This window comes from Salvelinus fontinalis, chromosome 19 (genome assembly GCF_029448725.1).
Source record: "Salvelinus fontinalis isolate EN_2023a chromosome 19, ASM2944872v1, whole genome shotgun sequence".
NCBI classification, from domain to species: Eukaryota; Metazoa; Chordata; class Actinopteri; order Salmoniformes; family Salmonidae; genus Salvelinus; species Salvelinus fontinalis.
The window spans coordinates 14,256,949-14,279,312 of record NC_074683.1 but is presented as its reverse complement, the minus strand read 5'-3'; the positions used below and the strand labels follow the sequence as shown (position 1 = coordinate 14,279,312).

The following is a 22,364-nucleotide window of genomic DNA, read 5'->3' as shown; positions in this document are numbered from 1 at the left end:
GCAAAATGGTTTTCTAATGATCAATAATCCTTTTAAAATTATAAACTTGGATAAGCTAACACAACGTGCCAATGGAACACAGGAGTAATGGTTTGCTGATAATGGGCCTATGTAGATATTCCATTAAAGATCTGCCGTTTCCAGCTACAATGGTCATTTACAACATTAACAATGTCTACACTGTATTTCTGATCAATTTGATGTTATTTTAATGTACAAAAAATTAGCTTTTCTTTCAAAAACAAGGACATTTCTAAGTGACCCCAAACTTTTGAACTGTAGTGTATGTAAACATACATGCGTAAAGAACAAACCTGTCCAGACCTGTTTGGATAATGCATTGTGTCATTTGGAGATACACTTTGTAGCCTATTCTACTCTGTGCATTAGGGCCTAAGTGTCATTTTATTTATACTGTGCAGTAATTGTACTTTGTGCACACACCAGATACTCAGCTCGTCTGTGTGGTGAATTTTTTTATGGATGGGAGAGATACTCTGAATATTTATTTGTACGGCTGTGGACAGGTCGAGGTTATCGGGACAGTAGTCCCGCACTGGGCACAAACTGGTTGAATCAACATTGTTTGAAAGTAATTTGTCAACGCATTGTGATGTTGAATCTGCTTGGCAAATGTATTGGATTTGAAAAAGTATATTTAGGCCTATAAAGCATTTGCAAAGCCATCAACAGCTATTGTTTCAATTCACCCCAGAATTCAACTATAAATAAACAATACAATAGGCCTAGTTCTGGTTGATTTTAAATTGAAGGATATTTAATTATATTTAAGTGTTTGGTTGTCAGTGCAACCAAATATCAACAGTTAAAGAATAGCACTAAATCAAATCAAGCTTTTATTTAAATTGCATTTCAGGTTTGATTTGACTTAGTCCTATTCTTTAACTTAGATTTTTGGTTGAGATGGAGACATGAATTCAATATATCAATTATACATTTGTAGACAAACTGGAATTAAAGGCAGACTAAGTCGATGGCACAGATGGTACTATCCAATCAGAAGATGCATCTCCTTCAAATGGTGATATTTGGTTAAATTGACATCAAAACACAATGCAATATAACTTATGAAATAAATAGCCTCCTAACTTGTTAACCAATTATTTGCTGGATTAACGTCTCCAACTCAGCCATAAACAAAGGTTAAAGAATGGGATTAAGCCAGTGGCTCACATGGTGCCATCTAAGCAGTAGATAAATCGTCTTTAAATGTTGATATTTGGTTGTGTTAACCAGATGCAATGTAATATTACTTTTGTAATACAGAAAGTAGTCTAAAGTTAAGACTAATGTAACATTCAACCTTAAAATGAGTAACACATCCATGGACACATTTTGAGGTCATTCAAACTATTAGTTTCTTCTAATGTAGTCACATAAAGCGCGCATGTTCACGATAGCATGCCTAGGTCATCACAGGTCTGTGGAGATCTTCACAATTGCTGTAATAATCTGCAGAGAATCTCAAAGGACAATGATCACTTGTACTATGTCCGTTTAATTTAATCTCAATTGCAATCATGGTTCATGACGATGCACAGTGATGACACAGTCTGTTTTATACAACAGTTTTGTTGAATACTAGCTTCTGATTAGCTAGAAGGTTAATCTAGAATGTACATTAAAGCAAGATAACGGGACAGTTAGAAGATATATTGGGACACCTTGCAATCATGACGCAAAAGGCGCCTACACGCAGACCGTACTTGCTACAAAATTACAGAATGCTAAACCAACAATCACAAACTGAAATTGGATACATTATAAATGCAGGTCCAACGACAAAAAAAATGTAGGTAGTTAACATAGATTTCGTTTTTGCAGAGACATTGTATCCATAAATATCGAACAAACGACTGGGTCACGTCTCAAGCAACCAAAAGATGAAAATATGAATTTGCTTATATAAATGAAAATATCAACGAAATGTCTTTATTTGTATTGGTAAATGTATGCTTATAATATTGTTTTCTTTGGCAACTGTGGTTTACGCGGGATAAAAGCTTAAACAAACGCAACAGAATAAAATATACTGTCATTATGGCAGAAGAGGTTGTGTAGCTGTAGCTAGCAAGGGATATAAAGATCGAACGACTGGGTCTCATTCACAAATATTGAACGAACGACTGGGTCGCATGTCTAGCAACAAGAAGGTATGAATTTGCTTATATAAATAAATAAAAAGTATTTCTACCAGTAAATGTGTGCTTTCATATTGCTTTCTTTGGCAACTGTGGTACAAGCGTGATAAATGCCACCGTTCTGTACATTACTTTGGAAAAATTAACTCTGCAAAGTGACGAGGCGGTCGTCATCCATTATTTCCAAGGTAATGTAGTGTAGGCGTTTATCCCATAAATAAACAAAACATCTGACATTGTATTCCCATTTGAACGTTGATGTGCTTTTAAATGGTTGAATGCACAAAAAATAAATGTGAATTTGGCTGTGAACACGTCATTGCTCTCTCTCTCTCTTTCTGCTGTGTCCACTGAGCCGTTGGGCCCTCCCTGCAACCTCATTGGATAACGAAGGGCAGGCCAATTTATCACTCAAAAGCGAGGTGCTGAAGCTCATTGGCTAGAACTGGAATTGCTAGGGGGCTGGCCCACGTGTGGGGAAATGTAGGGAGAATGGCGTGGCACAGCTTAAAAAAACAGACTTTCATACTCGGATTTTTGTGGCTAATTGAGATAAAACACTAATTCGGCTCATAGATTATGCATGCATGTATGAACTACACATTGACACATCTAGCACAACGCAGGAGGTTTAAAAAATACATTCTTAGACGTCGAAGTACCAGAGCATTTTAGACTGGTATTTGGTATTTATTAGGATCCCCATTAGCCGCTGCAAAAACGGCAGCTACTCTTCCTGGTGTCCACATGAAACATGACATAGTACAGAATATTATTAGTCAAGGACTGAACTACATACATTTCACACAGCCTACATATTAATACACAATACAGTTCAATTTACAGTACAAGATATATAAAATGGTTGAGTCTCTTCACAGTCCCCTTTTTGTGCAGTAAAGTGTTCTTTGAACCTGTTTTTATTGCTAGCTTGAGTTACCTGGGGTGGCAGAGTTCCATGTAGTCATGGCTCTATTTTATACTGTGCGTTTCCCAGCCTCTGTTCTGGACCTGGGGACAGTGAAGAGACCTCTGGTTGTATGTCATGTGTTGTACCAATGAGTGTCCAAACTCTGTGCTAACTGCTTGAACAGAAAATTTGGCACCTTCAACACATCAAAACTTTCCACAGAGATCAATAGTGATGCAGTCAATCCCTTCACAACTTTGAGCCAGGAGAGACTGACATTTTCCCTCCGTGTTACATCTAAGTGCGATATGTGCTGCTTTGTTCTGGACCAACTGCAATTTACTTATGTTCCTTTTTGCTGCAAAGCTGGGCAGTAGTCAGGGTGGCAACTATGGCCTGTAGGACCTGTCTGGTCGACTGAGATGTCAAGAAGGCATCTACGCCCTAGGGTATCATGGACCAACCTCTTCCCATTTTAGCAACCATTGAGTCTATATGTTTTGACCATGATCGCTTGCTATCTAAGGTTACACCCAGCAGTTTAGTCTCCTCAACTTGCTCAATCGCCACATTATTCAATAACAGATCTAAATTAAGTGATTTATCCCAAAATTATGCTTCTAATTTTGTAGATATTTAGCACCAGCCTATTGTTAGTTACCCATGCTAAAACTGACTGAGGCTCTGTTAAGTTATTTATTTTACTTTTGCAGCCGACATGTATACTGTTGAGTCGTCAGCACACAGTGAATTTACCAGCTACGTCTATCGTCAGTTGTCGCAGTGACATCATAAACATTCTATTGAAATGGTTACTTTCCTAGTGGAGTCTTTAAAAAAAATTGCTAGCTAGCTAAACAACGAACCATAATCCCAGCATGAATCTGTAGGTAACTAACAAACCAGGTTCAATGATCGCTAGCTATCTAACATTCGGCTATAACTAGCCATGCAAATGGCTTTGAGATAAGAATAATATTATTACACATCCTACACGTAACGTTAGCTAGCGAGCCAGTCAGCTAACGTTAGCTAGCTAACAGTACGCTTTAACTTGAAATTAAACAACTTTCTGACAAAAAATGAAATATGTCATATCTGAAAATGTAGCTAGCTAGACTCTTACCCGTTTACATGTGTGGACGCTTCTCCCCATGTGTCATGGATGCCTTGGTTGCCCTTAGTTTGAAGATGTAATCTGGAAACAGGTGTTTTATACAACAGCAATGTGTTCTCTTTTCGACTCCCTCTGCATATTTGCAATCAAACGCCAGAATTTTCTCCATCTCCTTAGCTATCATACTCTAATTCTACTGATTTCAAAACTCATGGCTAGCGGGAAGGGTCTTGTCTTTTTTCTGAGACTTGTAATTTAACAATTGTATTCCTATTTACAGATGGCATACAAGTTTGTTATTAAGGCACACAAAAGTTCACATGTTCCAGAAGGCATTTCTGCCCAAAAACGCATTTTGATTAAAAAAAAAAAAGTTTACATTCAAATGGCTCTCCTGTGAAGTAATGACATGTGACATTATGCCTAGTTTCCTGAAATGAGTCACAATTTTATTTCAGCCAATCATCAGTCATTTGTGTCAGTTTGCTAAGCACTTGTAACAGGCTAATTGGTCAGCTGTTTGAACCATTTAAAGGGTGTTCTGCTCTTCTTGAGTAGATGAGTGACCTTTTCCTCCTTCCATGTCTGAGTCTTCTTGGCTTAAATTGAAGATGTGGCAAACAGGAGTCACAATTTATTTCGCTACCAACCTCAGCAATTTACCATCCAGGTTGTCGGTACCAGGTGGTTTGTCCTTATTTATTTATAGGAACAATTTTTTCCCCTCTTCCACACCCAACTTGTGGAACTCAAAGCTACAGTGTTCATCCTTCATTATTTGGTCCATTATGCATGAATATGAAGGCTCAGTATTTGTTTATTGCATGTCATGCCTATGTTTGCTAATCTCTCAACAAAAAAAGTTCTTACTGGTAGGTAATATCAAAAGGTTTTGCTATGAACAAGCCACCTGCCTCAAAAAAGTATGGAGCCGAGTTTGCTATTTTGCCTAGAATTTAATTTTAAGCTTTTTACTATCATTCTTTATATAATTTATCTTTGTTCCATAGTATAGTTTATTCGTCTTTCGGTTTAGTTATGTGATTTCTCAATATACTGCCAGTCTGCTGTGTTGTCAGACTTATTTGCTATTCCCTTTGCCTCATCCCTCTCAGCCATTGTTTTTCATTTAATCATCTAGCCATGGGGATTTATCAGTTCTAACAGTGTTTCTTAATGGGCGCATGCCTATCAGTAGCCGGAAGAAGTAGTTTCATAAATGCTTCAAGTGCAACGTCAGGATGTTCCTCATTACACTCATCAGACAAACAAATATTTTTCACATCTTCGATGTCATTGCAAAATGATCGTTTACACACAATTTTAGGCCCAGGCTTTGGAACTTAGATTATTTTTTAGATATAGCTATTATATTATGATCACTACATCCGAAGGGTGTGGATACCGCTTTAGAGCAGATTTCTGCAACATTAGTAAAGATGTGATCAATACATATGGATTATTTAGTTCCTGTTCTGTTTGTAAATACTCTGGTTGGTTGATTGATAACATGAACCAGATTGCAGATGGTTGAAAGCATAGTGATAACACACTGGAAATTCAACTAACTTTTGACTGTCTTTGGAGTGGGTGAATAAAGGTTGCAATCTCATTGATCAACGTCTCAACCAAATATTACCCAATTATCCACGTTGAAATGATGTGGTTTGCCCAGTGGGCTATTGCGCTCAGTCTTGAATTGTCGATAACAAAAGTAGGCTGTAATGATGAGAGTATAAAACTATTGACTATAAAAGTGCGCTGTTTTGTCGATTTATATAGTTTGTGTCATATCGGCAGGTTGGATTAATTTGCATACAGGGAGGGAACCAGGGAATCTGATCACAAAACGGACTAAATTATTAGTTATTACCATGTGTCGAAGCAACAAATCTCGATCAGATAGTGATCGGATCATCTCGTTCGGATGACGACAACCACATGTTAATATAAGGTGTAAACACAAGCCAACTTTATGATACATGTATTTGAATAAACTTCAAAGCACCAAATGCGTCCCCTTATATTTCAGTCTCATCAGGCTCATTTCCCTTTCGCACTGAAATCGAGCGTGATTCATTGGTTGTGGGAAGGGCCTCCTCAGGGCTGGGAGCTGGAGTGTCCTTAGGAATATGTAAGGTAGTGAACGTAGGCATCTCGAACTCCAAGCTCTGAGTCTGAGTAGACCTGCCGCCATGACCACAGCGCAGCGACTTTAGCAGGGGCCGCAACGAGCGGGCCGAGTTGGCCTCGGGGCTCCTCAGAGTCCGTTTGTTGACATGCTCAATGGTGAGGCGGCAGCGCAGCACCTGGACAAAGACCTGTTGGAACTGGCGGGAGGAGAGGTTGTACAGGAAGGGGTTGAGCACGGAGCTGAGGTAAAAGAAGGTGTCGGCCACGGGGTGCAATGCCACATAGCTGCGGAAGTAGGGCATGGTCCAGCTGGATTTGGGCACGGCGGCGGTCATCAGGCGACGCACCTGGTTGGGAAGCCAGCAGACAGTGAGGGAGCCCACTATTAAACCTGAGAAAAGAGGGATGGAGACAGGGGAAGAAGAGAGGGGGAGTAAGTAATTAAGAATAGAGAAGTAGACTAATGAATAATGTTAATAAATGTCAGTGCATGGAGGTCTGTGCTGGTGTACAAAAACCGGGCAGTTAGTCCTTAGGGTATCGCGTTGATTTCAAATTACATTTCAATAATTTAGTTGTATTTATATTCATATTGGCATACCACTAAATGGTCCACTGATTATGAATTGAGGGCTTGAAATGCTGTGAAATTCGAAAATAAATGATGAGCTACGGAAATATTTTATTCAGCCTTGTGTCAGTGAAGTGGAGTTGAGAGTAGAAGAGGTGCATTATAAGTCGACAGTGAGTAGTCCATTAGAGAGGGTACTTACACATTCTTGCTGACCCCTTGATTGTTTTAGTGAATCTCAAGTCTACAACAGTACCTGTTCTAATGGTAAAAAGTATACAACAAATAAAGAAAAAAAGGCAACAGGCAAATGTCTTTTTATACAATTTATGTTTTCATTCATGTGTTATTTGATGTGTAACAATTATTTCAAAAGAAAACCCCAGAATAAAGGCAACGACTGAAAAACGTTGTCTGAACATTATCCTTGCCAAAATAAATAAAATGGGGTTTTAATATGAATGGAAAAAAAATAACATTAATTGAGTGTATAAGTTCTCTGTGATGAGGTTCAGGTTCGAGAAACATTCCTCCCTGGCTAATGTTGTATGTACTCTTTGGGGAAAACACTGATGAATAGGTTATACACAGCATGAAAAAGTGGTAGAATAACTCAGAATAACACAGTTACCTATCTTCTTAATTTATTGTAAAACTTTTTAAGTGTTTAAATTAAATAAGTATTAAACATACTGTAGTCTAAAAAAAATTAGGTGTTACAATACATGTTTAAAACTGTTTAATTAACTAACACTTTTTAAGTGTTGAAATAATTAAAACGGTATAGTTTGCTTACCAACATGTACATAAAGTTGTTGATTCTAGACATACATATCTGCACTGTTCTTATTTCCAGTACATACTATGCTGCTTATCTAAAAATTCACATGCAAATTGGTCAAATCCCGCTGCATATGGGTCCTTTTGGCTTTGGCTTATACATCTTTTTTTTGTGCAGACTTGAATACAGGTTGATCTTACAGAATTCTTCCAAAGTGTGAATGCTCCATGAGGCAGAGTCAGACAGTAGCAAGTGTCAGGAATGGGTCTCAGAAAACTCAAGACAGAGACATTTTAAATGTGAAATGTACAGTATGCTATTTATGACTGGAAAGTAGGCTTAGATTATATGGCATCAGCCTGGTGTGTATGCTTTAGCAGGTGCATAAACCATGAAGTATGGTCTCAGCACATATTTATCATATGCTTTAAGCCTCATGCTAAAGTAGACTAAGCTGACAGTAAAGCATGTGGAGATTAAACTCCAACCCTTGGTGGTAGTGAGTTTGGAGTCTTATAGCTAAGCTATTCTATTACCTACAAACATGCCGGAATTGTGTTGAAGATACAATATCCACACTCGACCATATTTCTAATGCTAAATGAATAATGCTTAGTTCCACATCAACAAATGCCTCCTGAAGAGACACATTCCTGAGAGCATTGATCGACTGCATCAAGAACTCAAACGTAACAGGTCGATGGGCTCCAATTTCCCAATTGAAATCAAGTTAAGGAAATAGAAATTGGCTAGATCCACAAGTTAAGTTACATCGGAGGCAAAAAAATGTCTGGTTTTACTAAAATATTTTATTAATTTCAAAAATGTCTCTAGACAATACATGCCTAAATGGATAAACAGAAAACTGATAGAGATACTATAAGTCAAATGGAAACTTTTCACCAAATATTTAGCGGGAACATATGAATACCAAAACTTTCAAAGCAGTATTTGCTTATGTCATCAAAAAGACTCCAATGGTGTTCGAAACATTCTTACATTTTGAATCTAATATACACATTATTAATGAATGGATATGAATGCTGTTATGAGTCCTACTGTAAGACAGTTTTGTCAAAATTGGCACGTTTTTCAGTCTGTACGGCTGTGCATTAATATTTAAGAGATATCTTGACATTATTATAACAAACATTATACTACATTATATCCAAGGGTTTTGTGGTAATTTGACGATCAATAATAGATCTGGCTATTTGTTTTCCGCAGACGAAGTTGTTCTTGTGGAAGTTGGCCTTTACTTCATAATTGAAAATTAGCTTTATAATCTTGAGTGTTTTTCATTCCTCTCATTCAACTGTCATGTGGTTTGAGCCATATCATTTTTACAGGCAAATAATGAAATTAGAGAACAATACCTGAACTGGAACTAGTCTAATCTGCTCATAAAAGCCACTACTTTACTTATACTTTCCCTCCTAACAGCAAGGTCCTGAGCTAGTCGACACAAAACATGCAGACAGCTACCAAATGCCATCAGTGGCCACCCTTCCAACAATGCAGCAAATGGACAAATGGGACCTGAATGAAAGCAGTGTATACACTGCTCCCGTGCTTCATTCCTACACATACACACATTACTCCTCATACATATGGGACTGGAGCTTGGCATAAGACTGCTGAAGGTGCGTTTTGGGACATGGAAATGATGGAACATACTTATTAATTTATTTGATTGTGGAGACATCTATGAAGTCTTAAAATGATTTAACTCCCTTTGTGTGGAATATTTGTTTTTGTTAGTTCTGCACAGGCTATGAAATACCAAGGCCGCCTATTCAGAACAACATGGCTCTGCAGTGCCTAGTCCGGGTGTTGGCACACTACAGTCAGACAGAGCCCCTTGGATGTCAAGTTCTCCCTGACAGGTTTACCATTCTTGTAGAATCGATTAAGTCTGTCCTTCGCGTGACCATTTAGCTAATACCATGTCCAAATGTTGAGCAGAGAACCATGAAGACAATCCCCGACAGCTATTTGCTCCAAATTCCTGGGGAGGAGATCGATCTGAGTTTGGTTCTTCCTATCCCAAGGCTTCCTCATTCTAGAGTGGCCAGTCACCTGGAAAATTGGCATTGGGCCCGCATGGATTGGTGTCGTAAAACCGTAATAGAATTAAACTGTAAAACATTAAAACGTTATAGCTTCCATAATGGTAGTTGTCAATGACTGTTGATTGATGCTGTATTTTTATGTCTTTTTGAGTTGTGGGTCTTTGGTTGAATACAGTGTCTAGTATCTGTCTTATGCCATAACAATATAACACATAATGCCAAAAACACACACACACATACACCTCAAAACATTTGTAGTAAGATCTTGTTGTCAATGCACACAAAAGGTACACAAATGGTGCACATCTACAAACACATGCACACGCAGGCACACGCAGGCACACGCAGGCACACACACACACACACACACACACACACACACACACCCTCCCCCCACACACTGTACACCACCACCATTATCGTCCTTTAAAAGCGAGTACTTGGCAAAACACACACTCATATTCTGGCTCAGGGTCTGTTTTTTCTTCGGCTATCCTGCTGGGCGCTCCTGCTGCCTCACACTGCAAATGAAAGAACAGTCTGGACAGCCTGGTCCCCTGACACACACACACAGGCATGCACAGGGTTGGGGAGAAACGGATTACATGTAAGTAACTGATCTGCTAAAATATTGTAATCCGATTACAGACACTTTTGAAAAACAAAATGATTACTTCTAGGATTACTTTTATATTCAGAACATTTTTTTTCTTTCTGGTTCTCAATGACATTCAAATCAGCATAAAAAAGGTGCAAGTTTAAGTTTGTTCCACCAGCGTGAGTCTGACCCACTGTTTTATATATACACTAGATGATTGATAGGGAGGTGCTGTGTTGAAGTCACAATGCCTCCATCTTAGCAAACCCCCAGCAGTGTAAAAAATATTTTGGAAGCTATAGAAATGCATTTATTGATGTCTACATTTGTTTTTGCCAAGCGCAACATTCAGCGTGTAACTTAGCTAGAAAATTGTGTTGGCATCGAGTAATTGTCTCTGGCCCCCTCCCAGTAAGAGGGAGTGGTGAGCTCTACAGCAGACTCACACAACTCAATCTCTGATTGAAAACTGTTTTCTGTCCCTCCCAAAAGAGAGAATTTGTAGATAACTGGCCTGCTGAGGAGTGACAGACTCCATCAAAGCTGGAGGGGTGTTCTCATCTTATCTATCAACATATACATGGGTCTAACTCCTCTAGCTCAACAATGCTATAGGGTGTAGGCCAGGCAGCAGGCAGTTAGCCAGTCTGCCAGCTTAGTGGAGTCTGCCACTAGCACAGTCAATGTAGTCAGCACATAACAATCTCATTGGAATAAAGACCTCCTCCATTCCTGTCATTATTGAAAGAGATTGTGGCAATGTCTCGCATCTCAAAATAGAACTACTTAATGTTAGATCCCTCACTTCCAAGGCAGTCAGTCAATTCATTAATCACTGATCATAACCTTGATGAGATTGGCCTGACATGATTCAAGCCTGATTTATTTACTGTGTTAATTGAGGCTTCTCCTCCTGGTTACACTAGTAACAATATCCCACAAAGGCGGAAGTATAACATTTACGACATTAATTTTTGTTATGAACGGCTTTCATCGGCTTTCATCTTTTGCGCTTCTAGTCATGAAATCAATGCAGCCTACTCAATGACTTTTTATAACTACTGTTCAAAGGCCTCCTGGGCCGTATACAGCGTTCCTCACTTCTTCATGGACCTTGTAGTCATTTTGGTGACTTCAATACTCACATGGAAAGTCCACAGACCAACTCCAAAAGGCTTTTGGAGCCATCATCAATTCAGTGGGTTTTGTCCAACATGTCTCTGGATATACGCATTGCCACTGTCATACCCTGGATCTACTGTAGTTTTGTCCTGTGGAATAAATATTGTGTATTTAAATGTTTTTCTCATAATCCTGGACTAACAGATCACAAATAACAAATAATCCAACCAAGAATTATCAAAAGCTGGGACAATCCAATTCTTGACAACCTAAAGATTCCTAGACGCCCTCTTAGACTCCCTCCACCTACCCAAGGACGTCCACGTACAAAAATCAGTTAACCACCTAACCAAGGATCCAAATTAAACCTTGCGTAATACCCTAGATCCAGTCGCACCTCTAAAAACAAAAACATATGTCACAAGAGATTAGCTTCCTGGTATATAGAAAATAACCGAGCGCTGTGGCAAGCTTCCAGAAAATAGAAAAAAATGTTTTGACTAGCTGTAACGTCTGCTTCCAACTCACACTCTCAAACACATAGATCTCCTGAACGCAGCTCACTCTCCAGATCCCAATCAACTGAATTCTGATCACCTGTTCACACACCTGTATGTCATTATCACACACTATTTAGTTCAGTTCTTTGCACCCCATCATTGTGAGGTATTGTTTGTTTTGTGACACACTTCTATTCAGAGCGCTGGGTTTCCCCATAATTAATCCTCCAGTGTATGATAGTTTTTGCCCGCCTCACTAACGACGCCTATTCCCTGCCTGTACCTTAGCCTATCGGATTTCCTGTTATTGCCTAATCTCCCGGACGACGTTACTAGCCTTTTCCCTGCCTGTACTGTTGCTTTGTTGTGTATGACCTTCTGCCTGCCTCCTCCTGTGGTCCTTCACAATATACATCTGCTGCGTCCTGCGCTTGAAACTAGCTCTCTGTCTCCCATCGTGTTCATTACACTAGCTTGATAAGACAGTACCATGCAATATCAACGAGCCCTCACTGCTGCTCAATCAGTCTACTTTTTCAACTTAATAAAAACAATAAAACATTTATTTTTGATACTGTCGCAAAGCGAACTAAAAGGCTGCATCCCCCAAGATAGGATGGCCTTCACTTCAGCAGTGGTGAATTCATTCATTTCTTCTACGAAAAGATCATGAATATTAGAAAGGAAGTTACGGACTCCTCTTTGAATCTGCATATTAATCCAAAACTGAGTTGTCCTGAGTCTGCACAGAACTGCCAGGATCTAGAATCAATGGAGACACTCAAGTTTTTAAATCCTGTATCTCTTGACACATTCATGAAAATAGTCATGGCCTCTCAACCTTCCAGCTGCCTTACTGGGCCCTATTCAAACTAAACTACTGAAAGAGCTACTTCCTGGGCTTGGCCCTCCTATGTTGACGATAATAAATGGCTCCCTATCCTCCATATATGTACCAAACTCGCTAAATTTGGCAGTAATAAAGCCTCTACTGAAAAAGCCAAACATTGACCCGAAATGTATTAAAAACCCGTAGCGCAGCAACTCACTGCCTTCCTGAAGACAAATCATGTATATGAAATGCTCCAGTCTGGTTTTAGACCCCATCATAATACTGAAACTGCGCTCACGAAGGTGATCAATTATTTTTTAATGGCTTCAGACCAAGGCTCTGCACCTGTGCTCGTAATCCTCGACCTTAGTGCCGCTTTTGACACCATCAATCACTTTATTATTTTGGAGAGATTGAAAACCCTAATTGGTCTACACGGACAAGTTCTTGCCTGGTTTTGATCTTATCTGTCAGAAAGATATCAGTTTGTCTCTGTGGATAGTTTGTCCTCTGACAAATCAATTGTAAGTTTCGTTGTTCCTCAAGGTTCCGTTTTAATTAAGTCCACTATTGTTTTCACTATATATTATACCTCTTGGTGATGTCATTCGGAAACACAAGGTCAATTTCCACTGCTATGCGGGCAACACACAGCTGTACATTTTGATGAGATATGGTGAAGCCCCAAAATTGCCTACTCTTGGAAGCCTGTGTTCAGACATAAGGAAGTGGATGGCGACAAATGTTTTGCTTTTAAACTCGGACAAAACAGATATGCTAGAACTGTCCCTACTGGGGAGTACCAATATGGCCGACTGGTGGCTTCAAAGCCTCTCAATGGCCAATACATAGGATCAACAATCCAGGGTTTATTTACATCATCGGTCTGACCACAAGACAGAGACTATTATGGTGACACACCGAATGCGTTTGATGGATTGAGGGGAAAGAGCAGGAGTAAATCTAAGCTATTTCTATGTCTGCAAAGATTATCCAACTTGAATAAACGCTTGCAGGTAAGGATGACAGCAGTGTTGTAGCCTACGGGTGGCGCGATACATAGCGCAATGACATGAATTACACTGCCGCTCTCTCATTCAGGGCTCGATTGAATTCGCAACGCGCAAGTTCAGCTTTACAGCGTGATTGAAATTTAAGAGCAACTGTTCTACTTTAGCGGAGACTGCATTCACGGTAAACGCTGCATGTGTCGGCTCAATCGGAAATGACCTTTATATTTCCATTGTGGAATCTGTAACGCTGAAGATGAAGACAGGTTGAATAGAACCCTTAGCTATTTGCGCCTTACTGATTGTGGTTGTTGTGGATGGCTGTTCACAAATGTACACTGAGTATACAAAACAATAAGAACACCTGCTCTTTCCATGACATAGACTGACCAGGTGAATCCAGGTGAAAGCTATGATCCCTTATTTGTCACTTGTTAAATCCACTTCAATCAGTGTAGATGAAGGGGAGCAGAAAAGCTAAAGAAGGATTTTTAAGCCTTGAGACAATTGAGACATGGATTGTGTATGTGTACAATTCAGAGGGTGAATGGGCCAGGCAAACATTTAAGTGCCTTTGAGCGGGGTATGGTAGTAGGTGCGGGGAATGGTAAGTCTGCTGGGTTTTTCATGCTCAACAGTTCCTTGTGTATATCAAGAATGGTCCACCACCCAAAGGACATACAACCAACTTGACACAACTGTGAGAAGCATTGGAGTCAACATGGGCCAGCATTCCTGTGAAACGCTTGACACCTTGTGGATTCCATGCCCCGACGAATTGAGGCTGTTATGAGGGCAAAAGGGGGGAAGGGGTGCAACTCAATATTCTAAAGGTGTTCCTAATGTTTGGTATGTTCAGTGTACAGTGCATTCGGAAAGTATTCAGACCCCTTGACTTGGTCCACATTTTGTTATGTTACAGCCTGATTATAAAATGGATTGAATTGTTTTCCCCTCTCATCAATCTACACAACCAAACCTATAATGACAAAGTAAAAACAGGTTTTTAGAAATTTCTGCAAATCTATAAAAAAATCTATAAAATGAAATATCACATTTACATAAGTATTCAGACCATTTACTCAGTACTTTGTTGAATCACCTTTGTCAGCGATTACAACCTTGAGTCTTCTTGGGTGTGACGCTACAAGCTTGGCACACCTGTATTTGAAGAGTTTCTCCCATTCTTCTCTATAGAACCTCTCAAGCTCTGTCAGGTTGGATGGGGAGCGTCGCTGCACAGTTATTTTTAAGTCTGTCCAGAGATGTTCAATTGCGTTCAAGTCTGGGCTCTGGCTGGGCCACTCAAGGACATTGAGACTTGTCAAAAATGACCTCGAGTGGGGTTTTTATTGCTCAATCTAATTCGTGCTGAAAAGACTTAAAACTTGTGCACTTTTGATACACTTAAACAGCTGCAAATGATCAAGTTATCAAAGTGTTAACAAAAAAATGTAAACAAAATGCCGATAGCAAATGCAGCATATGGCATTAATAAAAGCTCAATCAGACCTCCATGACAACAAAATCATAAACAACAGAGTAGGGCAGGCCAATAAGTCCTTTGCTGACAAAATTCACTCCATGGTAGTCAGAGTATAAGTCCTTTGTTTTTGGGTTATGTTCAGATAAAACTATTTGGAGAATCTATAATTGCAAATTTTCCATATCCTATTCTTGAAGATCAAGGGGTATTCAATGACTTGGTGTAACGGATGTGAAATGGCTAGCTAGTTAGCGGGTACGCGCTAATAGCGTTTCAATCAGTTACGTCACTTGCTCTGAAACCTAGAAGTAGTGTTTCCCCTTGCTCTGCAAGGGCCGCAGCTTTTGTGGCGCGATGGGTAACGATGCTTCATGGGCGACCGTTGTTGAGGGTCCCTGGTTCGCGCCCGAGGTCGGGGCGAGGGGACGGTTTAAAGTTATACTGTTACACTTGGAATGATGGAAATCTCACAGACTTAGTTTTTTTAATGTATTATGTATTTTTAATCATATTATTTGTCTGTAGTACAAGCAATGGGTTAGAAAAGTTAATGCAACATCCATTTAGTGCCAGTTATGCAACTCTAACATTGATTTGTCCAGAAATAGATGTCGTTCAATTAGTAATATACATTTTTGTCTTCTTCTAAAGCGTCTTAAAGGGAGAGTAATCTAAGTAATCAGAATACGTTACTGAGTTTGGATAATCCCAAAATTACGTAACTGATTACAATGTTGGACAAGTAACTAGTAACTGTGAGGAATTACATTTAGAAAGTAACCTAACCAACCCTGCACACCAGAGGGTGGTGGGAGGAGCTATAGGAGGACAGGCTCATTGTAATGGTTGGAATGGAATAAATGGAACGGAGTCAAACGTGGTTTCATGCCATTCCAGGCATTACAATGAGTCCATCCTCCTACAGCTCCTCACACCAGCCCCCTCTGCTGCACACACAGGCTCACACACACACGACGCCACAGAGCCCCGTAAATATGGACAATATGCCAAGCTGCTAATTAGAAAACAATTAAAGCTGATTATTCAACCAATTCATTCCATGTCTCTTCTGTAATTGGAATCTCTGATTGAGCCTTTGGTTTCTATTGTGTGGCCAGACATCGCTCTGTGGTGGTTACACCACTAGTGTTACGTACTGCAAACAAGTTATAAAACCTGTAAGCAAATGTGAGGTGTAGAGATGCATGCAAATAACGGTTTGTGTTTAGGCCCTAAAGTTTGTAAGTGCTTGAGTATCACAGTGTAATAAAAAGCATAATATGATATAAAACAGCAAACTCACAGTGTGTGTGTGTGTGTGTGTGTGAGTGTGTATGTGTGCGTGCCTGACTGTGTGGGGAAGATAATACGTCTTCATTATATCTAAGTCCATGGATCCAGTAAGGACACTTATAAGCCTGGGAAAATCTCCAGTCTTTTTCAAGTCTGTCCGTCACAAATGTACTGGCTGCCCTAGCTACCGCGTGTGAGCAAATTAATTTGCTAGCTAATAGAATATCCTCTGTCGTTAAGCCACTCGAGCAACTTCATTCATTCCGAAGAGGATATTAGTGATATTGCGCTAATCTTTTAAGAGATTTTCTTGCGCAACTGTTTGTTTTGATAGACCACCACTGTTTGTTCTCTCTATGTTGCATCTTTTCTCCAGACTTACTCAAGCAATGATACTGGACTGCCACGTCCAGAGGCAAACAGAGTTTCTACATTTGCTTTGGCCATGTCCAAAATCTGTCTTGCCTACTACTTACTAAAACGGCATACTGTGCTGTGTAGTAATCGTGACACATATCATTTAGAATGTAATGCTTAGCCAAAAAACAACGGCTAGCAACAAGTATCAACATGCTATGGTCATCCATACTGATCATTTGTATCTAGTGCGCAATTTAATTGATTCCCGCCATTCGTTCGTTTTGGGAACCCGTCCCCTTCTCTGATTATCAGCTGTTTTCAAACATATGTGGGTCTGGAAAGATGATTCTCTTATTTTATAGTGTGCAGTGAATTTTACTTGACGAATAGCCGAAATGAGTATGACATCCTGGCATTTAAAGTATACTACATTTTTCAAATTTCACGCTACAAAACGTTCTATTTTTTGCATACCCAAAATGCCTACTATTCAGAACGAAAGTACTGGTATTTGGACACGGCCTGTGTGATTTCTTCTGAAGAATCACTAGGCATTGGAAAATATCAGAATCGGATCTGAAAAGACTAGTAGTGCCATGTCATAAAAGATAATGTCATACCACATTAAATAGTGTTTTTAGTCCAGCTTACAACTGGCATAGTAGGCAGGGTGTGACTACATAAAAGGTATAATGACAATACTGTCTCATTACAACGCCACAAAGCTGTTTCGTCAAGTTGCCTCAAGCCAATGTGGATTCGGTGGTGCAGCTATATAAAGAAGGGGTACCGGTCGTATCTGTGTCATAGGACCACCAATCACTGCTACTGGCAGGACACTGACACTAACTACCTCACACCTCCAAATGAACAGAGAGGAGTATGGCTCGGTTTTAATCATGCTAATGCTGTAGAGGGAACCTGGGCCCTGGCTTCCATTGGTTTTACCCTGATTGAAACAGGAGGCCCATAACAATGCTTTATGGAAAACAATGACTGCGATCCAGAGCAAAAAAAAAGAATGCATCCATTCATCTCTCAATATGACTCATACTGGTCCTCAAGGCATTTTACAGCTGAGTAGCAATAAGGAACAGATTCTTATTTCCAGGTCATTTCACAGTCACAGCCTGAAGGCGGAAGGGATGGCAGGAGCGAGAGAAGGAAAGAAATAAAGAGTGGATAAAAGTTGTTTGTAAGTTTTTCGGACATCTTGCTAGACGCTTCTGATATGCCAATTGGGAAGCTAAAGGCATTCAACACACCTTTGGTCTGTTTAAAGCTTTGACTTCCAGAAGTGCTCTGGTTGGTATGATAAATCTCAACGATAAAGCTCTAGAACTAATTGAATGCCAACAGACAAATTAGCAAACACTGCTCAATGCTAAGCTACTAACACTGTGTTCCATGATGCAGAAAATTAGACTAGACTGTTGCATGACTGGAGCTGGCCATCTGCCTCTCTTGACCATATGGATGTGTTTAGTCTCTATTATTTACTCCTTCATATCTGACTAGACGAGATTGATATTCTCAAAAATCTATCCAGGAAACACAGCAGGTATACAGGAACCTCCGGTGAAAGAGAATATTAACATACAAGTTAATATTTTAACAAGTAATACTTTTTTTCTCAAAAAGGTAGGGGTCAAAATTATTGACACCCCATATTTCAATACCTTTCAATTCCTTACCATGCTTGGATAACGGCCCTGAGCGTTTTTCTCAAACGAGTTGGAGAACACATTGGGAGGGATTTTAGACCATTACTCCATACAGAATCCTTCCAGATCCTTGATATCCTTTGTCTGCGCTTATGGACTGCCCTCTTCAATTCAAACCACAGGTTTTCAGTGAGTTTCAAGTCCGGATACTGAGAGGGCCAATTATCCATTTCTTTGTGGATTTTGATTTGTGCTTGGAGTTATTGTTTTGCTGGAATAACCAGTTATTCTGAAACCAAGTTTCAGCTTCCTGGCAGAGGTAGGGTTGCAAAGGAAGGGTATATTACTGGAAATTGTATACGTTTATAAGTAAACTACGAGAATGTTGGTTACTTTCAAGGAATATATAGAATTTTATTAGAGGACATCTAGTGGCCTTTTTAGGTACTTCAGAATTTCACTGGTGTCTGTAATTATCTCTGGCCCTCTGTGTGACCTTATCACATGTACAATATATACAGCACCAGTCAAAAGTTTGGACACACCTACTCATTCAAGGGTTTTTCTTTATTTTTTACTATTTTCTACATTGTAGAATAATAGTGAAGACATCAAAAGTATAAAATAACACAAATGGAATCATGTAGTAACCAAAAAAGTGTTAAACAAATGTTATATTTGAGATTATTCAAAGCAGCCACCCTTTTCCTTGATGACAGCTTTGCACACTCTTGGCATTCTCCCAACCAGCTGGAATGCATTTCAATTGACAGGTGTGCCTTATTAAAAGTTAATTTGTGGAATATCTTTCCTTCTTAATGTGTTTGAGCCAATCAGTTGTGTTGTGAGAAGGTAAGTGTAGTATACAGAAGATAGCCCTATTTGGTAAAAGACCAAATCCATGTTATGGAAAGAACAGCTCAAATAAGCAAAGAGAAACGACAGTCCATTATTACTTTAAGACATGAAGGTCAGTCAATCCGGATTGTTTTATTTAATTTATTTAGCCTTTAATTGACCAGGAAGGGCACATTGAGATTTTAAATATATTTTTCAAGAGCTTCCTGGCCAAGATAGGCAGCACCAAGTCATTACACAATTACAATTATTGTTATTTATCTTCTTGCTCTTTTGCACCCAAGTATCTCTACTTGCACATCATCATCTGCACATCTATCACTCCAGTCTTAATGCTAAATTGTAATTATTTTGCCTCTATGGCCTATTTATTGCCTTACCTCCCTACTCTCCTACATTTGCACACACTGTACATAGATTTTGTTCTATTGTGTTATTGACTGTACGTTTGTTTATGTGCAACTCTGTGTTGTTTTTGTCGCACTGCTTTGCTTTATCTTGGCCAGGTCACAGTTGTAAATGAGAACTTGTTCTCAACTGGCCTACTTGGTTAAATAAAGGGTAAATAAAATAAATAAAAATAAACAGACAGACAACATGAAAAACTACAAGTAATCTAGTAAAACACATAGAAATCACAGGAGTATAACGAAATACGTAAACAACAATTTAAAAACATTGTCAGGTCAAGGAATCAGCCTCGAAATCCTTCATCAATGGTCGGGACAAGTTCATCCAGTTTAAAACTATTTTGTAAGGCGTTCCAAATTCAGTTCGGACATTTGAAACAGTTAGCAGGATAAAGTCCTGCGAACGAAGACAATACCCACCACATTTGTGAAGTATAAAAATGCACAAGTAAAATGGTAATAAACCAAATATGGCTTTGTAAATAAAATTATGTCAGTGACTGAGCCTACGAGTGAGCCAACCCTGGTATATAAAGTGCAGTGGTGCGTAAGGGTTTTGCAGTTTAAAATAAGTCGCAATGCTCCATGGTTAAAGGTGTCAATTGATCTCAAACACTGAGCGGAAACGTTCATATATAATATCACCATAGTCTACAATAGGTATAAATGTACCTAATACTAGCCTCCTTCTGACTTCAAAAGAAAAACAGGCCTTATTTTTCAAAAACACACCTTACTCTTCCAGTGCAGTTGCAAAAACCATTAAGCTCAATGATGAAACTAGCTCTCATGAGGACCACCACAGGAAAGGAAGACCCAGAGTTACTTCTGCTGCAGAGGATAAGTTCATTAGAGTTACCAGCTTCAGAAATCGCAGCCCAAATAAATGCTTCACAGAGTTCAGGTAACAGACACATCTCAACATGGTCAAATTGCTGCAAAGAAACCACAACTCAAGGCTGTGCAAAGCTGTCATCAAGGGAAAGGGGGCTTTAGAGAATCTCAAATATATAATATGTTTTGATTTGTTGAACAGTTTTTTATGTGTTATTTCATAGTTTTGATGTCTTCGCTATTATTCTACAATGTAGAAAATAGTCAAAATAAAGAAAAACCCTTGAATGAGTAGGTGTGTCCAAACTTTTTACTGGTACTGTAAATCAAAACACAATAATGTTGAAGTAAAGACCCCTGCCAACTAATATCTACACATTTAGTTTTGGAAAAATTAACATTGCCATGTTATTCCGCTACCAAAAACCCACATATCTTTAAACATATCTGAAAGTGACTAGGCAACCAGGGGCGAAAATCTGAGATCAACCTTGGAGGGGACAATTACATTAAATTTTCTCAAGAGCAATTCCTGAGGGGGACACCAAAAGTAGTGCTGTAACACATAGCATACGTTGTTAAATGTATATTGAGGAACCATAATTCCTACAACTGGATAATTGATAGGTACAGTAGTTAACTGAAGGGTTTTCCCAACTTGTTCAAATGTTTAAATCATTATAATTCTACTAATAATAATAGTTATAGCAGTGCTCCTTACCAGTCCAGTATGTATGCAGGTATTCGTACTTACAACCAGCAATATCAAGAAAGGTCAGTAGGTGACAATGGTACTGTACACTGTATGGGTGTAGTTTTCATAAATACAATGAACATGGTGTGATCACATCTAAAAGAATCTCCATTGAGAACCATCACAAAGTTGGTCTCTGTATTGAATTGACCTTTTAATTTGACTTTTTCTGATACATTTATATAGTCATTAAATATGTGCACCTGGCCTGAGTCTACTACAAGATCTTTACAAGAACAAAAAGATAAAAATAAGTACAGTTCTAAAAGCAAAATAACTACTTCAATGAAAAACCCAAATAAATCAAACAAAATATCCTTCAGTCAGTGTCTCAACTCTTCAAACAGCAGCTATGGACAAGTATGTCGCACAAAGTATGCAATTTTAAATAAAATAACATGAAATAAATCATTTGTAAGTGTACTGAAAACTACTAAACAAAAGAACAAATATCAATTCCACCAGGGGTTCTCAAACAGGAGTCCATGGACTAATTGCAAGGGGTCCGTGAAATAAAAAAGTGTAATGAATGTAGTCAGTACCACAAGGTTTCCAGTAGGTTTACATATAATATAGAGTGGAGGTCCCTGAGGACCGCTCAAAACCTTGCCTGCCTTGCCTCAAAATATGCAGGGGTTCCAGTACCCAAAAACGGTTGAGAACCACTGCAAACACACTACTGAACAAAAGAACTGAACATATGTTTGCGGGTTTCAATGGATCCAACAAATTGCTGGCAGATATTTTCCCTCTTGAGACTGTCCAGCCTGTCTTTATGTACATTACAGACAACTACGCCGTTCAGTCTCTCTTGGCCCATGCTGGCCCGTAGCCAAGTCTCTAACCTGCGGAGTGCACTGAAACTCCTCTCAGCCTCACATGAAGACACTGGCACCA

General features: G+C 39.2%; 1 protein-coding gene and 1 long non-coding RNA gene across 2 annotated transcripts in view; one reads left to right on the top strand and one right to left on the bottom strand.

Moving 5' to 3' along the window:
• Positions 1-5,523: 5,523 nt before the first annotated feature.
• LOC129816408 (G-protein coupled receptor 39-like) overlaps positions 5,524-22,364 on the bottom strand; it is a 31,964-nt gene continuing 15,123 nt past the window's right edge. The window contains exon 2 of the mRNA XM_055870864.1: positions 5,524-6,713. Coding sequence (XP_055726839.1) covers positions 6,211-6,713 — 503 coding nt within the window. The 3' untranslated portion in view covers positions 5,524-6,210. The remainder of the gene's footprint in view (positions 6,714-22,364) is intronic.
• LOC129816409 (uncharacterized) overlaps positions 13,627-22,364 on the top strand; it is a 34,407-nt gene continuing 25,669 nt past the window's right edge. Inside the window, exon 1 of the long non-coding RNA XR_008753551.1 lies at positions 13,627-13,814. This is a non-coding gene — a long non-coding RNA (uncharacterized LOC129816409). The remainder of the gene's footprint in view (positions 13,815-22,364) is intronic.